Source organism: Typopeltis vanoorti, chromosome 3 (assembly GCF_054136105.1).
Source record: "Typopeltis vanoorti isolate ZY-2024b chromosome 3, IOZ_Tvanoo_1.0, whole genome shotgun sequence".
NCBI lineage: Eukaryota > Metazoa > Arthropoda > Arachnida > Uropygi > Thelyphonidae > Typopeltis > Typopeltis vanoorti.
Genome location: NC_143551.1, coordinates 39,635,285 through 39,653,253, shown reverse-complemented (window position 1 = coordinate 39,653,253; position 17,969 = coordinate 39,635,285). Strand labels below are relative to the sequence as shown.

At 35.9% G+C, this 17,969-nt stretch overlaps 1 protein-coding gene across 2 annotated transcripts in view; it reads right to left on the bottom strand.

Annotated features, from left to right (window-relative positions):
• LOC150108067 (multiple inositol polyphosphate phosphatase 1-like) overlaps positions 1 to 17,969 on the bottom strand; it is a 190,186-nt gene that overhangs the window by 102,389 nt on the left and 69,828 nt on the right. For both annotated transcript variants that reach the window (XM_090415573.1, XM_090415572.1), the window contains exon 5: positions 10,603 to 10,737. In XM_090415573.1, the coding sequence (XP_090271699.1) occupies positions 10,603 to 10,737 (135 nt within the window). The remainder of the gene's footprint in view (positions 1 to 10,602; positions 10,738 to 17,969) is intronic.

The following is a 17,969-nucleotide window of genomic DNA, read 5'->3' as shown; positions in this document are numbered from 1 at the left end:
GCTTGGTGAAGAACAAGCTGGATTCAGGCTAAATAGAGGCTGTCAGGATCAGATCTTCACTTTATGACAAATAGTGGAGAAATCATGGGAATATAACAATATTGTGCCAATATAGGTGCCAAGAGAGCAGCTATTGAATATGCTACAGTTATATGGTGTCAATGTGGCATTATATCAAGCAATACTTTGACTTTATTTGAGTTTTAAGTCAGCAGTTAGAATTGAAGGAAGTACAGGAAGATGGTTTAATGTTAAAACTGGTGTGAGACAAGGATGTACATTATCCCCTCTGTTATTCATCATCTATATGGATCACATTATGAAGGAAAGTGGTATTAAACATAATATCAGAATTGGAGATGTTAATGTCAGCTTTTTGCTTTATGCGGACGATGTTATACTTCTAAACAAATCTGCCACAAGTTTGCATGATTCCCTGACTAAATTGAATAACTGTTGTAATAGATATGGTATGAAGGTCAGCATTAAAAAGACAAAGACAATGAAAATAGGTAGAATTGCTGAAAATGTCAACTGTGTTGTGAATGGGGAACGTGTGGAACAAGTGAAACATTGTAGCTACTTAGGCATGATTTTTACTGAAGATGGTAAATTAAATATGGAAATAGACAACAGAATCAACAAAGCTGGTATGATAGGAAGTCAATTGAATAAATTCATACGGAATAAGAGAGAAATTAGTCGGAACACTAAATTAGCTGTATACAAGACAGTGTTCAAACCAGTTTTAACTTATGGATCTCAGAGCTGGATCAAAAGTAAAACACTTGACCAAAGACTAGAATCGACACCACAGATATGAGAGTCCTGAGAAAGATTAGAGGCGTGAACAGATGGCATCAATGGCAATATCATATTAAAACAAGGATATTAGGAAAGAACTTGACATTGTCAGCATCCAGGAATGCGTTAGCAGAGCTAATCTCAGGTGGTATGGTCACGTGAACAGAATTGGCGAGGACAGATTAGCAAAACAAGTATTCTCTGCCAGGATGGTATGAAAACGACCCAGAGGAAGACCAAGATATAGGTAGATTCATATGGTACAAAGTGCCTTAGACGACAGAAATATAAGATCTGATAATGTTTTAGTCTTGACAAATAACAGACTGATTTGGAGGAAAATTGCAGATAGGAAGTTAGTAACGATGTAAATTTTTCATGCAGTACTATCATATGCTGTACACCCCTTGAGGGTACATATCAGAAGTATGATGATGATGAAATAGTACTGAGAGGTGAGACTCACATACATTTTTGAACCTGGAAAACTTATATTTGGTTAAGGATGGGTTACTTCTATCCATAGAAATGGAATGAGGAATGTTGAAAGTGAAAATATTGGCACCAATTCAAATGATTCCTTGGATTATGTACATTTTCCATTTCTGACTTAGCAAGACACCAATGATTTTCTTGAACTTGGCTAAGAATAAAAGAACATTATTTAGAAAGGTATGTAAAATCATGCCATAAATGTCAATTATGATCCCCTTTCAGAGGAAAAGCTCCATTGTAATCACTTCCTATTGCAACAAGACCTTTTCAAGCTGTTGCTATTGATGTAGGACGTCTACTGCCAACTATTAAAAAAGGTAAATAGGTATATTCTTGTAGTCATAGATATGTTAACTAGATTTCCTGAGGCAGTCTCGATGAAAGCTCAAACTACAAAGAATACTGCAAGAAAATTCTTGAATAAGAATGCCTTAGACTTTACTTTCAGACCAAGGAGAAATTTTACATCTGAGCTGTTGTTATAATTCTGTAAATTGCTAAATGCGAAAAAGATATTTACTGCATCTTACCACCCACAGTGTAATAGTATATGCAAAAGGCTGAATAAAATTATAAAGCAAATTAGATGGGCAAAGTGGATATTAGATCCAACATTATTTCAAAGCCGAATGTTTGTAGAAACAATGAGAGTTTTGCAAAATTGACCTCAGATCTTACAAGAATACAATCTTCGGCATTGGAGTTGCCTTAGCTGACACTACTTAAAAGACATGAGCATCGCCCAAGCGTCCATATTTCTGCATTTTATTAATGCATTTTTTAAAGGTTTCACTGGCCTGACAGCTGTTTCAAACTGGTTGGTTCTCTTCAGAGACCATTTTACAAAACTAGATTTAAATTCTGGCAGAAACCTTAAGAGAGCAATAAGGATTCTTAGTACTGAATGCATTCAGATAACAGAGCCCAAACTACTGAACTTAACCATTATCCTTAACGCTTTCTTAGCCAATGGCTACAATCCCCAAAAAATAATAAAACCATGTAACAGCAACCCCTCCCTCCCCCCCACTTCAAAGCAGAGATTACTCAAAATCTATTGCCATTCCATATATCCAGGGCACTGAAATTAGCATCTCTCATCCATTCCACCAAAGAACAGCCACTTCCCCCAGACCGACTTAGTCAGGTCCCTTGCAGTTGTAAACTTACTATGGCCAAACAGGCAGGACAGCCAATATAAGGATATCTGAACACAAGGATTACATCTGGTTCAACCAATATAGCCACTCAGAAAATTGCTGACCATGCTTTGGACACCACCACGGGATACGCTGGAAGAAGGTCACTCTATTACACCATAGCAAATACAAGTATGAAAGACTATTCATCGAATCTGCCTTAACTTTAAAAAACTTCAACCCTCAACAAATTTGAGACTGCCCCAAATCTGGAAAGCATATATTTTAAGAATGTTCAGCCTCCACTAGGGGGCACTTTTTAAGAATCTAGGCCCAACTTCTGTTGCCTTTATTCAGCCTCATTTGCTCAGTGTTAATGCCTGTGTGCATATATCATTGTTTTTTGTGATCCCTGATGATTGCAATGTAACATTGTCAAAATATAGGAAAGTATTGAAGTTTTTTATAATTAATATTCTAGTATACATTGACATTTCCTGAAAAATTAAAACCGAGACCTCTGGAATATTCTCATCTTCAGTTTCATGTCGCCTTTATCATCTTTGGTTCTTTATGCAGTACTCTTTGCTTCATTCCTAAGCTTTTTAATGATACTCCAGAACATTTTGACAATTTCGTGACATTTATCTTCTACATTCTTACTGAAGTATTCCCATGACATTTTTTTAGCTACTTTTACACATAGCATAGCTATCTTAATATTTTTCTCTGTATTCTTTTTGGACATCTGTTGACTTATGTATGCTTTTCTCTTTTTCGGGACTGCTTCTTTAACAGGATATCCTGCGTCTGCACTGCAAATCAGCCTAGTTTAGACAAACATGTTGAATAATTAATATTGAAAGATAGAAAAAAAAAATGGCTGGTCTTCAGAAAGAAGTGTTATTTATAAAATTACAATATCTGTCTGGACAATACAGAAATACATTATCTGTATGTAAGAATTTTTGTTTTTATGACACTTGCAACTGGGTATTCTGTCCAAGAGAAATGAGATTGCTTTTGTATGGATCGTGTTTTACTAATCATGCCAAGATGGTATTTTGTTCATTGAATGAATTCACTGATTCTCAGTTCACCACCATTTAAAGAGTACACTTAAATTACACATTTAAAATTTCACAGCTTGGTCTACTTGTGGTATGGATATGGTTCTGGTTATTAAAAATCATCATCATCATCATCATCATCAAATTCCTGCCATGTACCCTCAAGGGGTGTACAGGATATGACAGTACTACATGAAAAAATTACATCATTACTAACTGCCTATCTACAATTTTCCTCCAAATCAGTCTGTTACTTGTCAAGACTCCAACATTATCAGATCTTATATTTCTATCATCTAAGGCACTTTGTACCGTATCAATCCACCTATATCTTGGTCTTCCTCTGGGTCGTTTTCCTGACAACCTGGCAGAGAACACTTGTTTTGCTAATCTTTCCTCTCCCATTCTATTTAAGTGACCATACCATCTGAGATTAGCTCTGCTAATGCATTCCTGGATGCTGACAATGTCAAGTTCTTTCCTAATATCCTCATTTTTAATATGATATTGCCATTGATGCCATCTGTTCACGCCTCTAATCTTTCTCAGGACTCTCATATCTGCGGTCTCTAGTCTTTGGTCAAGTGTTTTACTTCTGACCCAGCTCTCAGATCCATAAGTTAAAATTGGTTTGAACACAGTCTTGTATACAGCTAATTTAGTGTTCCGACTAATTTCTCTCTTTTTCCATATGAATTTATTCAATTGACTTCCCACGATACCAGCTTTGCTGATTCTGTTGTCTATTTCTATATTTAGTTTACCATCTTCAGTAAAAATTGTGCCTAAGTAGCTGAAATGTTTTACTTGTTCCACAGGTTCTCCATTTACAACACAGTTGACATTTTCAATGATTCTGCCTATTTTCATTGTCTTTGTCTTTTTATTGCTGACTTTCATACCATATCTATTACAACAGCTATTCAATTTAGTCAGAGAATCTTGCAGACTTGTAGCGGATTTATTTAGAAGTATAACATCATCTGCATAAAGCAAAGAGCTGACATTAACATCTCCAATTTTGATATCAGGTTTAATACCACATTCCTTCATAATGTGATCCATATAGATAATGAATAACAGAGGGGATAATGTACATCCTTGTCTCACACCAGATTTAACATTAAACCATCTTCCTGAACTTCCTTCAATTCTAACTGCTGACTCACAACTCAAATAAAGACTAAGTATTGCTTGATATAATGCCCCATTGACACCATATAACTGCAGCGTATTGAATAGCTTCTCTCTTGGCACCTTGTCATATGCCTTTACCAGATGGACAAAACTTAAATACAGATCTTTGTTATATTCCCATGCTTTCTCGACTATTTGTCGTAAAGTGAAGATCTGATCCTGACAGCCTCTATTTGGCCTGAATCCAGCTTGTTCTTCACCAAGCTTTTCTTCCACAATTCTTCTCAACCGTTTCTCAAGTATACTTGCATAGATCTTGCCAGGAACACTCAGTAGGGAAATACCTCTGTAATTCTCACATTCAGTCTTATTTCCCTTTTTATATATGGGTACTATGAGAGCTTTACTCCAATCATCGGGAATTCGTCCCTCTGTCCAGGCTTTCTGAACTATGCAGTGCAGCCACTGTAAGACTCTTATACCACCATACTTCAGCATTTCTGGTCGAATATCATCTACTCCTGCTGCCTTTCCACATTTCAAGCCTTTGATGGCTTTTTCTACTTCAAGTATGGATATGTATTCCTGACTGCATGCCTGGTCAGTGTTTTTTACCACTGTGCTGTCATCACTGCTTGTTTCATTTAGCAGTTTTTCAAAGTAATTACTCCATACTTCAAGGATATCTTTTTCTCCTGTTTTCATTTCACCTTTATCATCTCTAATTCCTTTTACAGCACACTTTCCTCCATTCCTAAGCTTCTTCAACAACCTCCAGAATATTTTGCCACCTTCTTGATATTTATTTTCTATGTTCTTGCCAAAGTCCTCCCATGACTTTTGTTTAGCTAGTTTTACACAGTGTTTCGCTTTCTTACATTTGTCTCTGTATTCTGTAAGAGTAAAAGCTGACTTATTTGCCAGGAACTTTTGATATGCTTTCTTCTTTTCCTTCACTGCCTCTTTAACTTCCTGTGTCCACCAGGGAGTTCTGATTTTTTTATCCTTGCAGACAACCTCACCACATGCCTCTCTGGCAGAATCAATCAATGTTTTCTTCAGAGTTTGCCACTGAATCTCCAAGGTTTGATTCCTGTTCTCAAACTCTTTCATTTTCTTTTCAATAATATTTCTGTATTTTAGTCTACAGTTCACATCTGAGAGCTGCTCAACTTTTATTCGCTTTAAAACTTTCTTACATGTTATTCTTTTCAATATGAAATTCAATTTTATCCTGCTCAAGACTAAATAGTGATCACTTCCAATTTCAAATCCTCTGTACACTCTGGTGTCCTGCACCAGGGAGAAAACATCACTATCAACAATAACATAGTCAATGAGACTTTTCTTATTCCTAGCCTCTTCTCTCCATGTGAATTTGTGCACATTTTTATGTTGGAACATGGTGTTAGTAATAACCAGTCCATGTCCTGAGCAGAAATCCAACAGATATTTGCCATTATTATTAGCTTTGCTCTTTTCTCCAAATTTTCCCAAAATATTTTTGTATGTCTCACAATCATTTCCTACTCTACTATTTAGATCCCCAACAAGGACCAACTTTTCCTTTTTCATTGTGTCAGTTGCTTTTTCTAAAGCCTCAAAAAATTCCTCTACTTCTACCTTAGTAGAACATTCTGTGGGACCATAGGCACAAATAAGTCTCATTGTCCAGTTCCCCATTCTCATATTTGCCCACATTACTCTACTTGAGACTGACTGCCATTCAAGAAGATTAGCCTCGTATTTTGTGTTGAATACTATGGCTACTCCTTCTTTTCCTTGATTGTCATTGCCTGAATATAACATTTTGTATTTATTGCTCAGAAAGACCTCACCAGTTTTGGTCTTTTTTGTTTCAGTCACCCCTATTATGTCGATCTGGTACTTATCTAATTCCTCAGCTAGCTCCATTTCTTTGCCATTCAGGCTTCTTACGTTGATAGTACCGATCTTTAACTCTGGTGATGTTGAGTTGGGGTTTGTTTTCATATTTGTTCCAGTAGCTGACTTTTCACTGTTCGCCCTGGTTCCCTGGCGAAAACAACGGGGGCCTTGTTTAACCGGGCGACGCCCCAGCCGGCATGAAATTTTGTCATGTTGTACCATCATTTTTTATTTTGATTTAACCAATAAGAATACAATTTGGTCGGCTAAATCCCAAATTGCCAGCCCATCCTCGTTCGTTCAGTATCAAAGTAGATACCCAACAGGGTGCACCACGAGAAGGTGAGGATTGGACATTAGGTCAGAAGCCCTGGTCGGTTCTCCGCATTCCTTTAAAGGCTATGTGGAGGTCTCCTCTCAGTTATACAGCTTTGACCCTTAAAATGTGGAATGTAAAAGAATAAGAATGTATATGTTCTTAAGTATTGAATAACAAATTTTGGGAGATCTAAGTGCTATTATATTTGAGTAAGTAAAAGGAGAGAAAATAAGCATGTTAGAACAAAGAGTAAAGATGAAAAGGATGCTAGCTGAGAGACTCAAATGATGTCTCTCAGCTAACAGAGATTACTCATTGGGGTCTGATTAAAGGTGAATAAAATGCACATAGGAAATAGATTTGACAACATACAGTGCAGATGAGAACAAAATAGATGTAAGAATGACACATAAGTGTAAATGATTGTGTGAATAAAACAGGATGAGAGTATATAGTGAGAAATGGAAAACATAAGGAAGTGGATTAGGAACTTTACTGAAGGGGAGAAGTGAAAGCAACAACAGAAAGATGAAAGAGGGGAAAAGTGTAAGTGTAAGGAAGATGAGAAAATGAGGAGAGCACAATTTGAGATAACCTGAACAACATGTTAAAGGAATGATTTGGAGGGATAATAATAAAGAGTAACTAGTCATACACTGAAATATTAGTTCAAATATAAATTATAAAAAAAATATATTTATTAGCTGGCTTATAATCTAACAGATAAGCTTAGGCGTTGATGGTTATTCATGACTTATTTTTCATGGTATTAACAACACCACAAACACTTTTATCAACAAGGATGTTTTATTAACGCTAATATTTCACTGATTTTCAACTCAGCATCATCAGAGCACAACACACATGTAAACGCAACAGTGAGTGAGTGAAACAATATAATTGCAAAAGACAAAAAAGATCTAAAGTCCTATTTTTGGCGCCCTCTAACGAAAAAAAAAAAAAAAAAAAAAAAAAAAAGCAGCAGTTATCCAGGAGTTTTTCTTAGGATAACCGTCTCCCAAATTTTTGGCAAATTAATGCAACCATATTTGTTAAGGTTCGGAGAATTCTTCAAAGCCATTGCTGACTCAAAAAATAATCTTTCAGATCTATAACGACTCCTAAATAGCACATTCGTTTTCCTCCATCTAATCCTGTGTGAAGGAGTGTCCAAAGCGTGGTCTGCCAGTCCCGACTATTACTATGGCAAGTCGGGACTGGCAGACCACGCTTTGGACACTCCTTCACACAGGATTAGATGGAGGAAAACGAATGTGCTATTTAGGAGTCGTTATAGATCTGAAAGATTATTTTTTGAGTCAGCAATGGCTTTGAAGAATTCTCCCAACCTTAACAAATATGGTTGCATTAATTTGCCAAAAATTTGGGAGACGGTTATCCTAAGAAAAACTCCTGGATAACTGCTGCTTTTTTTTTTTTTTTTTTTTTCGTTAGAGGGCGCCAAAAATAGGACTTTAGATCTTTTGTCTTTTGCAATTATATTGTTTCACTCACTCACTGTCACGTTTACATGTGTGTTGTGCTCTGATGATGCTGAGTTGAAAATCAGCGAAATATTAGCGTTAATAAAACATCCTTGTTGATAAAAGTGTTTGTGGTGTTGTTAATACCGTGAAAAATAAGTCATGAATAGCTGGCTTATATTTCACTGGATTTCAAACCAGCATCTCCAAAGTACACTGCATGTCACAGTTAATATGCAATTCAAGCTGTAACAGACAAAGGATCTAAAGTCCTGATTGGGCACTCTCTAATGTTGTAAAAAAGAAGTATTATAGCTATGCAGGAGTTATGTTATCTTAAGATAACAATCTCTTAACTTTTTGGCAAATTAATGCAACCATACTTGTTTAAGTTAGGAGAATGCTTCATGGCCATAGCTGACTGTAAAAATAATCTCTCTGACCTGTAGTGACTTCTATATAGCACATTGCTTTTCTTCCATTTAATCCTGTGCAAAGGGGTGTTTAAAGCATGGTCTGCCAGTCCAAAATTGGCATAATAATGGTAGCAAATATATATTTTTTGTTCTCCAAGGCAGATGTTAACAGATATTCCTGTCTGTGCATAGTAGGCCAAATCACAGTCAGATGGCACTTCATACACTCAGGATATGCTAGAGGATGGAGTTTATCCTTAGGAGTGAGAATCAGAATTGCCAATTTAACAAGTGGTTTAAATGTAGTATGAGGGTTATATTTTATTAGTACTTTTGCTATCTTTCCAGATGTACCTCAGATGTAGCAAATAAGAATAGTGGCATTTTCTTGTGTGTATGAAGGGGAAGTAAGAAGGTCATGTAATATTTTATCTATTTTGTAGAAGCTGTAGCCATTGGCCAAGAAAGTATGACAAAGACATTTAAGTTTGGTGGAGAGAGCTGCATCATTAGAACAAATAGTCTAAGCTCTGTAATTGTTTTTAGAATATTACTGTTGGGCTGGATGATGATGTGATTGTTTATTTAGATATCTTCCTGTGTATGTTGGCTTTATATAAATGAAAAAAGATCCACTCCTAATACTTTAATATTATATAATAATATCTGCAATACTTCTTTTTACACATTAGAGAGCACTAAATTAGAACTTTAGATCCTTTGTCCATTACCATTTGAACTGTTTCACTTACTCATTGTCATGTGTTAACTGTAACATAGTGTGCTCTGAAGATGATGGTTTGAAATCAAGCAAAATATAAGCGAGTTAATAAACAACTTTTTATAGTTTAGTTTATCAGTGTTGCAATACTGTTAAAAGAAGTTATAAATAATGTTCAACATCTAAGCTTGTTTATTAGATAAAAATGAGATGGCATGAAAAATTTTAGCAGCTTTCATATACCTAATTATCAAAATCCATCAAAAGAGCAAGAGCCTAACATTTTTATATGTACAGACAGACAAAGTAGTCCTAATATGTAGTTATACATTATTACACAACGTAAATATGTACTTTCCCCACTCTACCTCATGTATTCTACCTTAATAAGCAATGCATACACAGTGCTACATATCCACTGAGTGGCCAGTTTATTAGATATGTAATTAATCAAGTAACTGCATCCTACATTTATCCCTCAGAAGTCTCCCCTCACCAGTCAATGATTGGACTGGAAGATTCTGTTGTGAAGGGCCTATTCTACTAATGTTCACATGCATTAAGATCTAGTGAATGAGCAAGACAAAGAAGCATTGTAAAGTCTTCATATTTCTGGAGCCATTCAACAATGAATGAACGTTGAAGAATGCTGTAGCTCCTCCACCCGTATATCTTGTCACCTAATACATGCTAATAAAACACACTATACATCATCAAATTTACAGTGTTATTATCTCACAACTCCCATTTACTCATAGCTACAATATCTAGAACAAACAGTCAGAATTAATCAAACTAGGAGGTTTTTTTTTTTTTTTACTGATTATGTTCATAATTAGCCAGATTACTATGCAATACTATAATACTTCACAATTTTTATAACCCTCTGCTGATCCTTTCACATCAAGCGATGTGTACTAGACACTACATAAACACCCTAGTAAGGCAAGAGTTTCCATGATACTTGCACTAGCACTTCTAATACTATCAGATTCATACTAGGCATATGACACCTTATGATGAAGAAGCGAGTTCCATGGATGATGGGAATGGTGTTATCTCATAAACTGGCTTTTCAGTGTATACTAAATATTAGGTATTAATCAAACCAATACAATACAGTATAGTACCATCTCCAAACAATCCTTCAGCAAATGCCATGGCAGTGGACAGTGTTCTATTACGACTAGTATAACCAAATGAAAATTCATCTGAAGAGTATCTTTTGTCCAAAATGGAAGGAAATCTTTTTTTAAAATCTTTACCTGAAAAGAGTAAACAAATAAACAGTCTAAAAAATTTTAATTTAATAGAAAAAACATTATGAAGAGAGAGATCATGACAAAACAAAGTTTAACCAATAATGACCATGACTTGCTTATCCGTTATGCAAAATATGATGCAAAGTGTACCAATGAAATTAAAATACCATTACGATACCACTGAGAAATAACAAGGAAATGAAGTTTAAAATAGTCAATCTACACATACTAGCCACTGAATTTTAAACTTTTTTTAAACCCAGATGTACATAAACATCACACAGCATATATGCAATATGTTTGGTCAAGTGTCACCACATATTGATCACAATGGGAAAAATAAAGGATCTTTTGGAGTTCGATAAAGACTTACTGTGTGTGCCCATCTGACTGGAATCACAATTTTCAAAACAGAAGAGCTGAAATGGTTTCTCAAAAAAAGGTGAGATATCTCGTGTGTTTAGTCATTGGAAAAATAATACATACTGCTTGTCTAAGATAGTGTGTCAGGAACAAGATCAGCATCGTCTGAGAAAGCTAGTATGGACAAACAGAACTTCCTGTGTGCAGCAATCGACCAAAGCATTTAATGAAAGCTGTTCCCAACCCATATCTCACTGAACTATGTACAGGGAATTGAAGAGGATCAGTATTGGTAGTCGCATGCTTATACAGAAACCGTTAATTTCTGTGACGATCCAGAAAGTTCGTCTACAGTGGTGTCAAGAACACCATGCTGGAAATCATAAAAAAGTCATGTTGTCCAACAAGTCACGGTACACCTTGTTCTGTAGACAGTATGCAGAGAGTTTAGCAGGAACTGTATGAAGCAGCGAACCCAGCTTGCCTTGTAAACAGAACTCAAGGTTCTGGAAGTAGTGTTATTGTGTGGGGCATATTCTGCTCGTACAAGACAGATTCCCTGATATTGCTGCTGGAAGGTCAGGTGTCCCCCAAGGAATATCTGAGCACTGTTGCTGATCAAGTTCATCCTGCAATGTTGACTTTTTATCCAGAAAGTGACAGTTGTTTCATGGACAACAATGCTACAGTCCATCGTGCAAGAATTGTTCAGCAGTGGTTCAGTGAGCACAACAGTGACTTCCACCATCTTCCCTATCTATCACAAAGCCCAGATCTGAATACCATTGAAAATGTATAGGGCATGTTAGAAAAACAGATCTGGGAATCCTATTCTGTCAAATCTGAACCAGTTAAAACACTCATATGATGAATGCCTGGTATGTTGTAGAAGTAGATGTAATCAATGTAATCCAATATCTTGTGGAATCTATGCCAAACTGCATACGTGCTGTAGTTAAGACTAAAAAAGATCCAATACAGTATTAAATAAAAATTTCTAATCCAATGGCTAGTATGTGTATTTCATCCCCTATAGCCAGTTAGATAGTCAAACTTTATTCTTATTTAACAAAACTTCATAAATTGTAACCATAAGTAATCTTTCATAAACTTATTGTGTATGGGGGAAGCACCTGATTCTAATCCAAAATTGAGTTTCAACCAGGTGATGTATCAGAACATTTTTAATTGCTCCACAAAGATACTTATTTTTGTTCAAAATTAGCGGTATTGATTTATAAATTCTATTTGATTTAGTTTAGATTTCAGTTTAATTTAAACATATAGTTAGTATTTTAAATACAGGTAACTCTCGTATAACACGATACTTATACAACACGGTTTCGATATAACACGCTCTACAAATTGTAGTAATCCTTGTTCAACGCGGTACTTATACAACGCGGTTCTTTCGATATAACACAGTCTACAAATTGTAGTAGCCCTTTATCTTTTCATATATTTTTCACCGCACGACTTAAAAATCAAATTTTATCTTCGTTAAATTTGCGTCTGCTCGTATCGCGCATGTAGTTATAAGTAGCGAATTTATATTAGGGGAAATACCTGGAAAATTCTGCTGAAGATTCTGATTGTGATGAATCTGTTAAAGAATTCAGTTTAAAAAAATTAGCAGAAGGATTGGACTTGGCAAGAAAGTTAGGAAGTTAAATTACAGATAATGATCCCTCAATGGAGCACTCCAGAAAATTCATGAGACAATTGGATATTCGTTTAGCTCCATATTATGAACTTCATAAAAAATTGCAGCATATTAAGGTCTTATTACTGCCTTCTTGATACCTAAACCAGCCAAAGTATGCAATGAGAATTATACAAACGATGTCCAAGAGATATCAAGTGATGACGACGTCCAGCCACTCATAAATAAAGAACATCTACGAAATGTTCGTTTTGAAGAGAATGACGACGATTAAAATATACACTTCATTTTATTTCACCTAAAACATTTGTGCATTATGCGCAATGAAGTTTACGTACAATTTTTAATTTTATAATATCTATTTGTTTCATAGTTTATAAGTTTTCTTAACTTACATGAATTACCTGAATTAAATAAAATATATTTTGTTAGGTTTTCATTATTGTTTATATAATTAAAAAAAAAAAAGATAATGCGGCATTTCTATAGACCCTAACATCCACGTCATACGAGGGTTACCTATACTGTATAATACAGCAGGGTGCAGTTATATGTATCAATAAAGTGTGTGTGTGAGGTATAACAATGGATATAGTGAAAATTTCATTCAATGTAGTGTATGTATGTAGAATGCATGCATGCATATGCAAAGGTGAATAATGTATGGAAAATAGGAGACAATGATACTAGAATTTGCTATAAATCCAAACTGCTTTTTTTTCTGGTGAGATCACCTTCATGTCCTTTGTGGAGGTGATCTGGTACAACAATAATACAACTTGAGTTATGGTGATCTATCTAGAGAACAGAAAGCACCTGCACTGTAACTCATTTGATCACTTAGGTAGGTAGCAACTTCCCCAAACCTGCATGTTTGATCCACTGATCCAAGCAATCTCCTATGCTTGTCAATACTTACCAGTGTAACTCCACATATACCTCCCCCCCCCACTCTTATCTGAAAATTCCACACATTTAGCCATCTCCCCGGTCAAGACCATATGATCACTCTCACAAACTGGTGACAACGTAGTAATATTGGTTATAGACAAATTCTCAGATGCATGTACCTTCTATCACATGCTGCCTCAGGTAATTATTCCTTAATAACTGCATAAATTCCATTTCCTTCCTCCCAAGCATCCTCTCCTCCCTCCAATCTGTTCCCATAGTTGAAATCCCCATTAATAATTACCCACCCTCCATTCATTGAGCCTATTAGCCGATGCATACTATCTTCCATCTTTTCCATTCCCTGATCTATCAGGGGATGGAAAAGATGGAAGATAGTATGCATTGATGGAAGATGGAAACAGCAGCATCAAACTGTATATTTTGTTCTGCTGGCCTCTATCTCACACCAGATAGCCTGAAATGTGCTATTTTCACTGGATTGCAGTTGAACTTCTACTCTTTCTTTGGTTGCAGTTATTCGGCCATTATCAATAACAATTCTGCCCCCATTCTTTTCTCTCTATCCTCATTGAACACACTATACCTTCACATTCTCTCCCACTAATTATATCATCTTCTGTTAGCCATGTCTCACTAAATGTCAATAACCTTTGGGCAGGATGAATTAACTAATGCTAAAAATTCTTCCTTGTTTTGAATGCTTTATACTAACTATCCCATTCTGGATTGTTACCAGTGTGTACTAACCTAGGCATTTCATACAAATTCTTACACTCAACAACTTCCCTCCCTCCCTCCTAAAAGCTCTAGTTTCCCCAGTTTGCACATCCACTTTCACTTCATTTAACATTTTTTCCAGACTCTGAACACCAAATTCATTCAGATGCAAACCATCCTTCTTGTATAAGTCCTTTCGCCCATCAAACTCATTCCACACTACTCCTCCTGCATAACCTACACATCAAGTCATTCGCTACTATGGCCCTCCTCAGCTCCACTCTCTCATACCGCAGCATAAGTTCTAAGATAGTGTGCCAGGAATGAGATCAGTATTGTCTGAGAAAGTTAGTATGACAAACAGAACTTCCTGTTTACAGTAATTGACCAAAGCATTTAATGAAGGCTGTTCCCGACCCATATCTCACTAAACTATCTTATTTCACTTACTCTTTTCTTTTGTTACTTCCAGTAATTGTTTCATGTCCTCTCTCATCCATACTTTTCTCATTTCAAATCATTCTCATTCCAGCTAAAATGATCATCACTTTCACTTTACCCTTTTGTGCCCTAATAGCCTCACTAATCATTAATTTTTGCATCCAGAAAGAAAGATTTTGTCAATCTCTCACTGATCACACCTCTTGTGATTGAATCACCATACAAGACTTGCTCCTTGATTTTTCCTTCTCTCTTAGTCAAGCCCTTATGTTTCTTATCTTGCACTTCTTTCTTTCTGATATCAGTTGACCCACTCACCAGACATTTCTGCATTCACTCCACATACACATAAATGAACTATCTCCCTCATTACAGCCAACATTTCATTCTTTATGTCTGTCATACTACTATTTTCTTTATCAACACTTTTACTCTCTCTCAACTGTGTCGCTTTTAACTTCTCTTTCAATCCTATCTGCCATTACATCACACATATTTTCAAGCATATTCTCAGTTCCATCCACCACTTCAATCTCGCAACCTGACATGCATTTTTACCCTCACTTTCATAGCATTTTTGGCACACTTTCCCATCACTATCGCTTTCAATCCAATTTCCATATGCCTTTGGTAGATACGTACATCTCACAGACATTGCACTGCATGGAGTTACTTTGGTTAAATTCTTTAAATAATGATGCCTTGGATACCATTGTTCTGCTTCGCATCGGTGTCATGTGCTATGCTACGAAACTTACCGTACAAAAGACTATATTGATTATATTTAAAACAACTTTTAATTAAGGGGATAATAAATCCCTCATTATTTTAAAGCCGGATAAGAAACTTGGAGATCGAAATCTAAGAGTTTCATGCTGAAGAACTATTGGCAACTGGGTAATACAACACTAAAACTTTTAACTTAAATCTAATTAACTCCACAATAAAGTCTAATTCTAACACAATTTTTAACTAATAATGCTATTTGTTTAAAACTAAACAACTTGACTTTCAGAGTTCTCCAAACATAGTCATACCACCATCCATTTGACAGCATTCCATCATTGTTTGCAAGAAATCCAGTTTAGCACAGCATGAAATTTATAGTGATAAGCTTGGCTTCTCCTTGCCAAAAATTTGAGAAAGTCTCAATCTTATCAGTCATCAATAGTTTTTTTTTTTTTCCTTTGTCAACCACACACCACTTTATTATATCTTGCCAACATAAGAAATCCTACTCCAACTTAGTTAGGCCTTCCAAAACTCCCATAAGACAGACGCACGTATCTGTCTGTTAAGGATTTTGAGTTTACAGAGTACTTGGGACATAGTGAAGGTAGTACAACACCAGGGCAACTCGGAGCAAAGGTGGAGCAAGCTCTGTCACTGTCCTTAATATTCTCTCATAATGCAAAACGCAGCTCCTAGGAGATGCAATGCTGTTGTTTACATTATGAGAAGAGGTCACTACCAAGACCGGTTTCGACCATTTTTGAGGTCTCATCAGTAAGTAGGTAGACCTGGAATATCAAGGTTTTAAATGAACCAAACTTACATATACCTCTACTAACGAACTGCTAAACTGGTGTACTTATATATTGTTATTACTACTATAACAAGCCAAAAGGATTTCAATGGATTTTGATCCGAGTTTCGTACCTGGCTGTACAATAATACGAGATTTACCATCTCCCTTAAACTAAATTAATGGCAAATACCTGTTGGATTTCTGCTCGGGACATGGAATGGTTATTACTAACACCCTGTTGCAACATACAAATGTGCACAAATTCACATGACAAGAAGACGCAAGGAATAAGAAAAGACTCACTGACTATGTTATTGTGGATAGTGATGTTTTCTCCCAAAGGATTTGAAATTGGAAGTGATCACCATTTAGTCTTGAGCAGGATAAAATTGAATTTCATATTCAAAAGATGAACATGTAAGAAAGTTTTAAAGCGAATAAAAGTTGAGCAGCTCTCAGATGTGAACTGTAGACTGAAATATACAAACATTATTCAAGAAAAAATGAAAGAGTTTGAGAACAGGAATCAAACCTTGGAGATTCAGTGGCAAGCTCTGAAGAAAACACTGATTGATTCAGCCAGAGAGGCATGTGGTAAGGTTGTCTGCAAGTATAGAACAATCGGAACGCCATGGTGGACACAAGAAGTTAAAGAGGCAGTGAAGGAAAAGAAGAAAGCATATCAAAAGATCCTGGCAAATAAGTCCACTTGTGCTCTTAGAGAATACAGAGACAAATGTAAGAAAGCTAAATACTGTGTAAAACTAGCTAAACAAAATCATGGGAGTAAACTTTGGTAAGAACATAGAAAACAAACATCAAAAAGGTGACAAGATATTCTGGAGGTGAAGAAGCTCAGAAATGAAGGAAAGAGTACTGTAAAAGGAATTAGAGATGATAAAAGTGATATGAAAACTGGAGAAAAATATACCATGAAGTATGGAGTAATTACTTTGAAAAATTGCTAAATGAAACCAGCAGTGATGACAGCACAGTGATAAAAAACAGACCAGGCATGGAATCAGGAATACATATCCATACTTGAAGTAGCTATCAAAAGTCTGAAATGTGGAAAGACAGCTGGAGTAGATGATATTGAATCAGAAATGCTCGAGTATGGAGGTATAAAAGTCTTACAGTGGCTGCACTGCATAGCTGGGAGGGTCAGGACGGAGAGACGAATTCCAGATGATTGGAGTAGAGCTCTGATAGTACCCATATATAAAAAGGAAAATAAAACCGAATGTGAGAATTACAGAAGTATTTCTCTACTGAGTGTTCCTGGTAAGATTTATGCCAGTATACTTCAGAAACAGTTCAAAAGGATTGTGGAAGAAAAGCTTGGTGAAGAACAAGCTGGATTCAGGTCAAATAGAGACTGTCAGGATCAGATTTTCACTTTATGACAAATAGTTAAAGAAATCATGGGAATATAACAAACATATGTATTTAAGTTTTGTAAACCTGGAAAAAGCATACGACAAGGTGCCAAGAGAGAAGCTATTCAAAACACTACAGTTGTATGGTGTCAGTGGAGCATTATATCAAGTAATACTTAGTCTTTATTTGAGTTGTAAGTCAGCAGTTAGAATTAAAGGAAGTACAGGA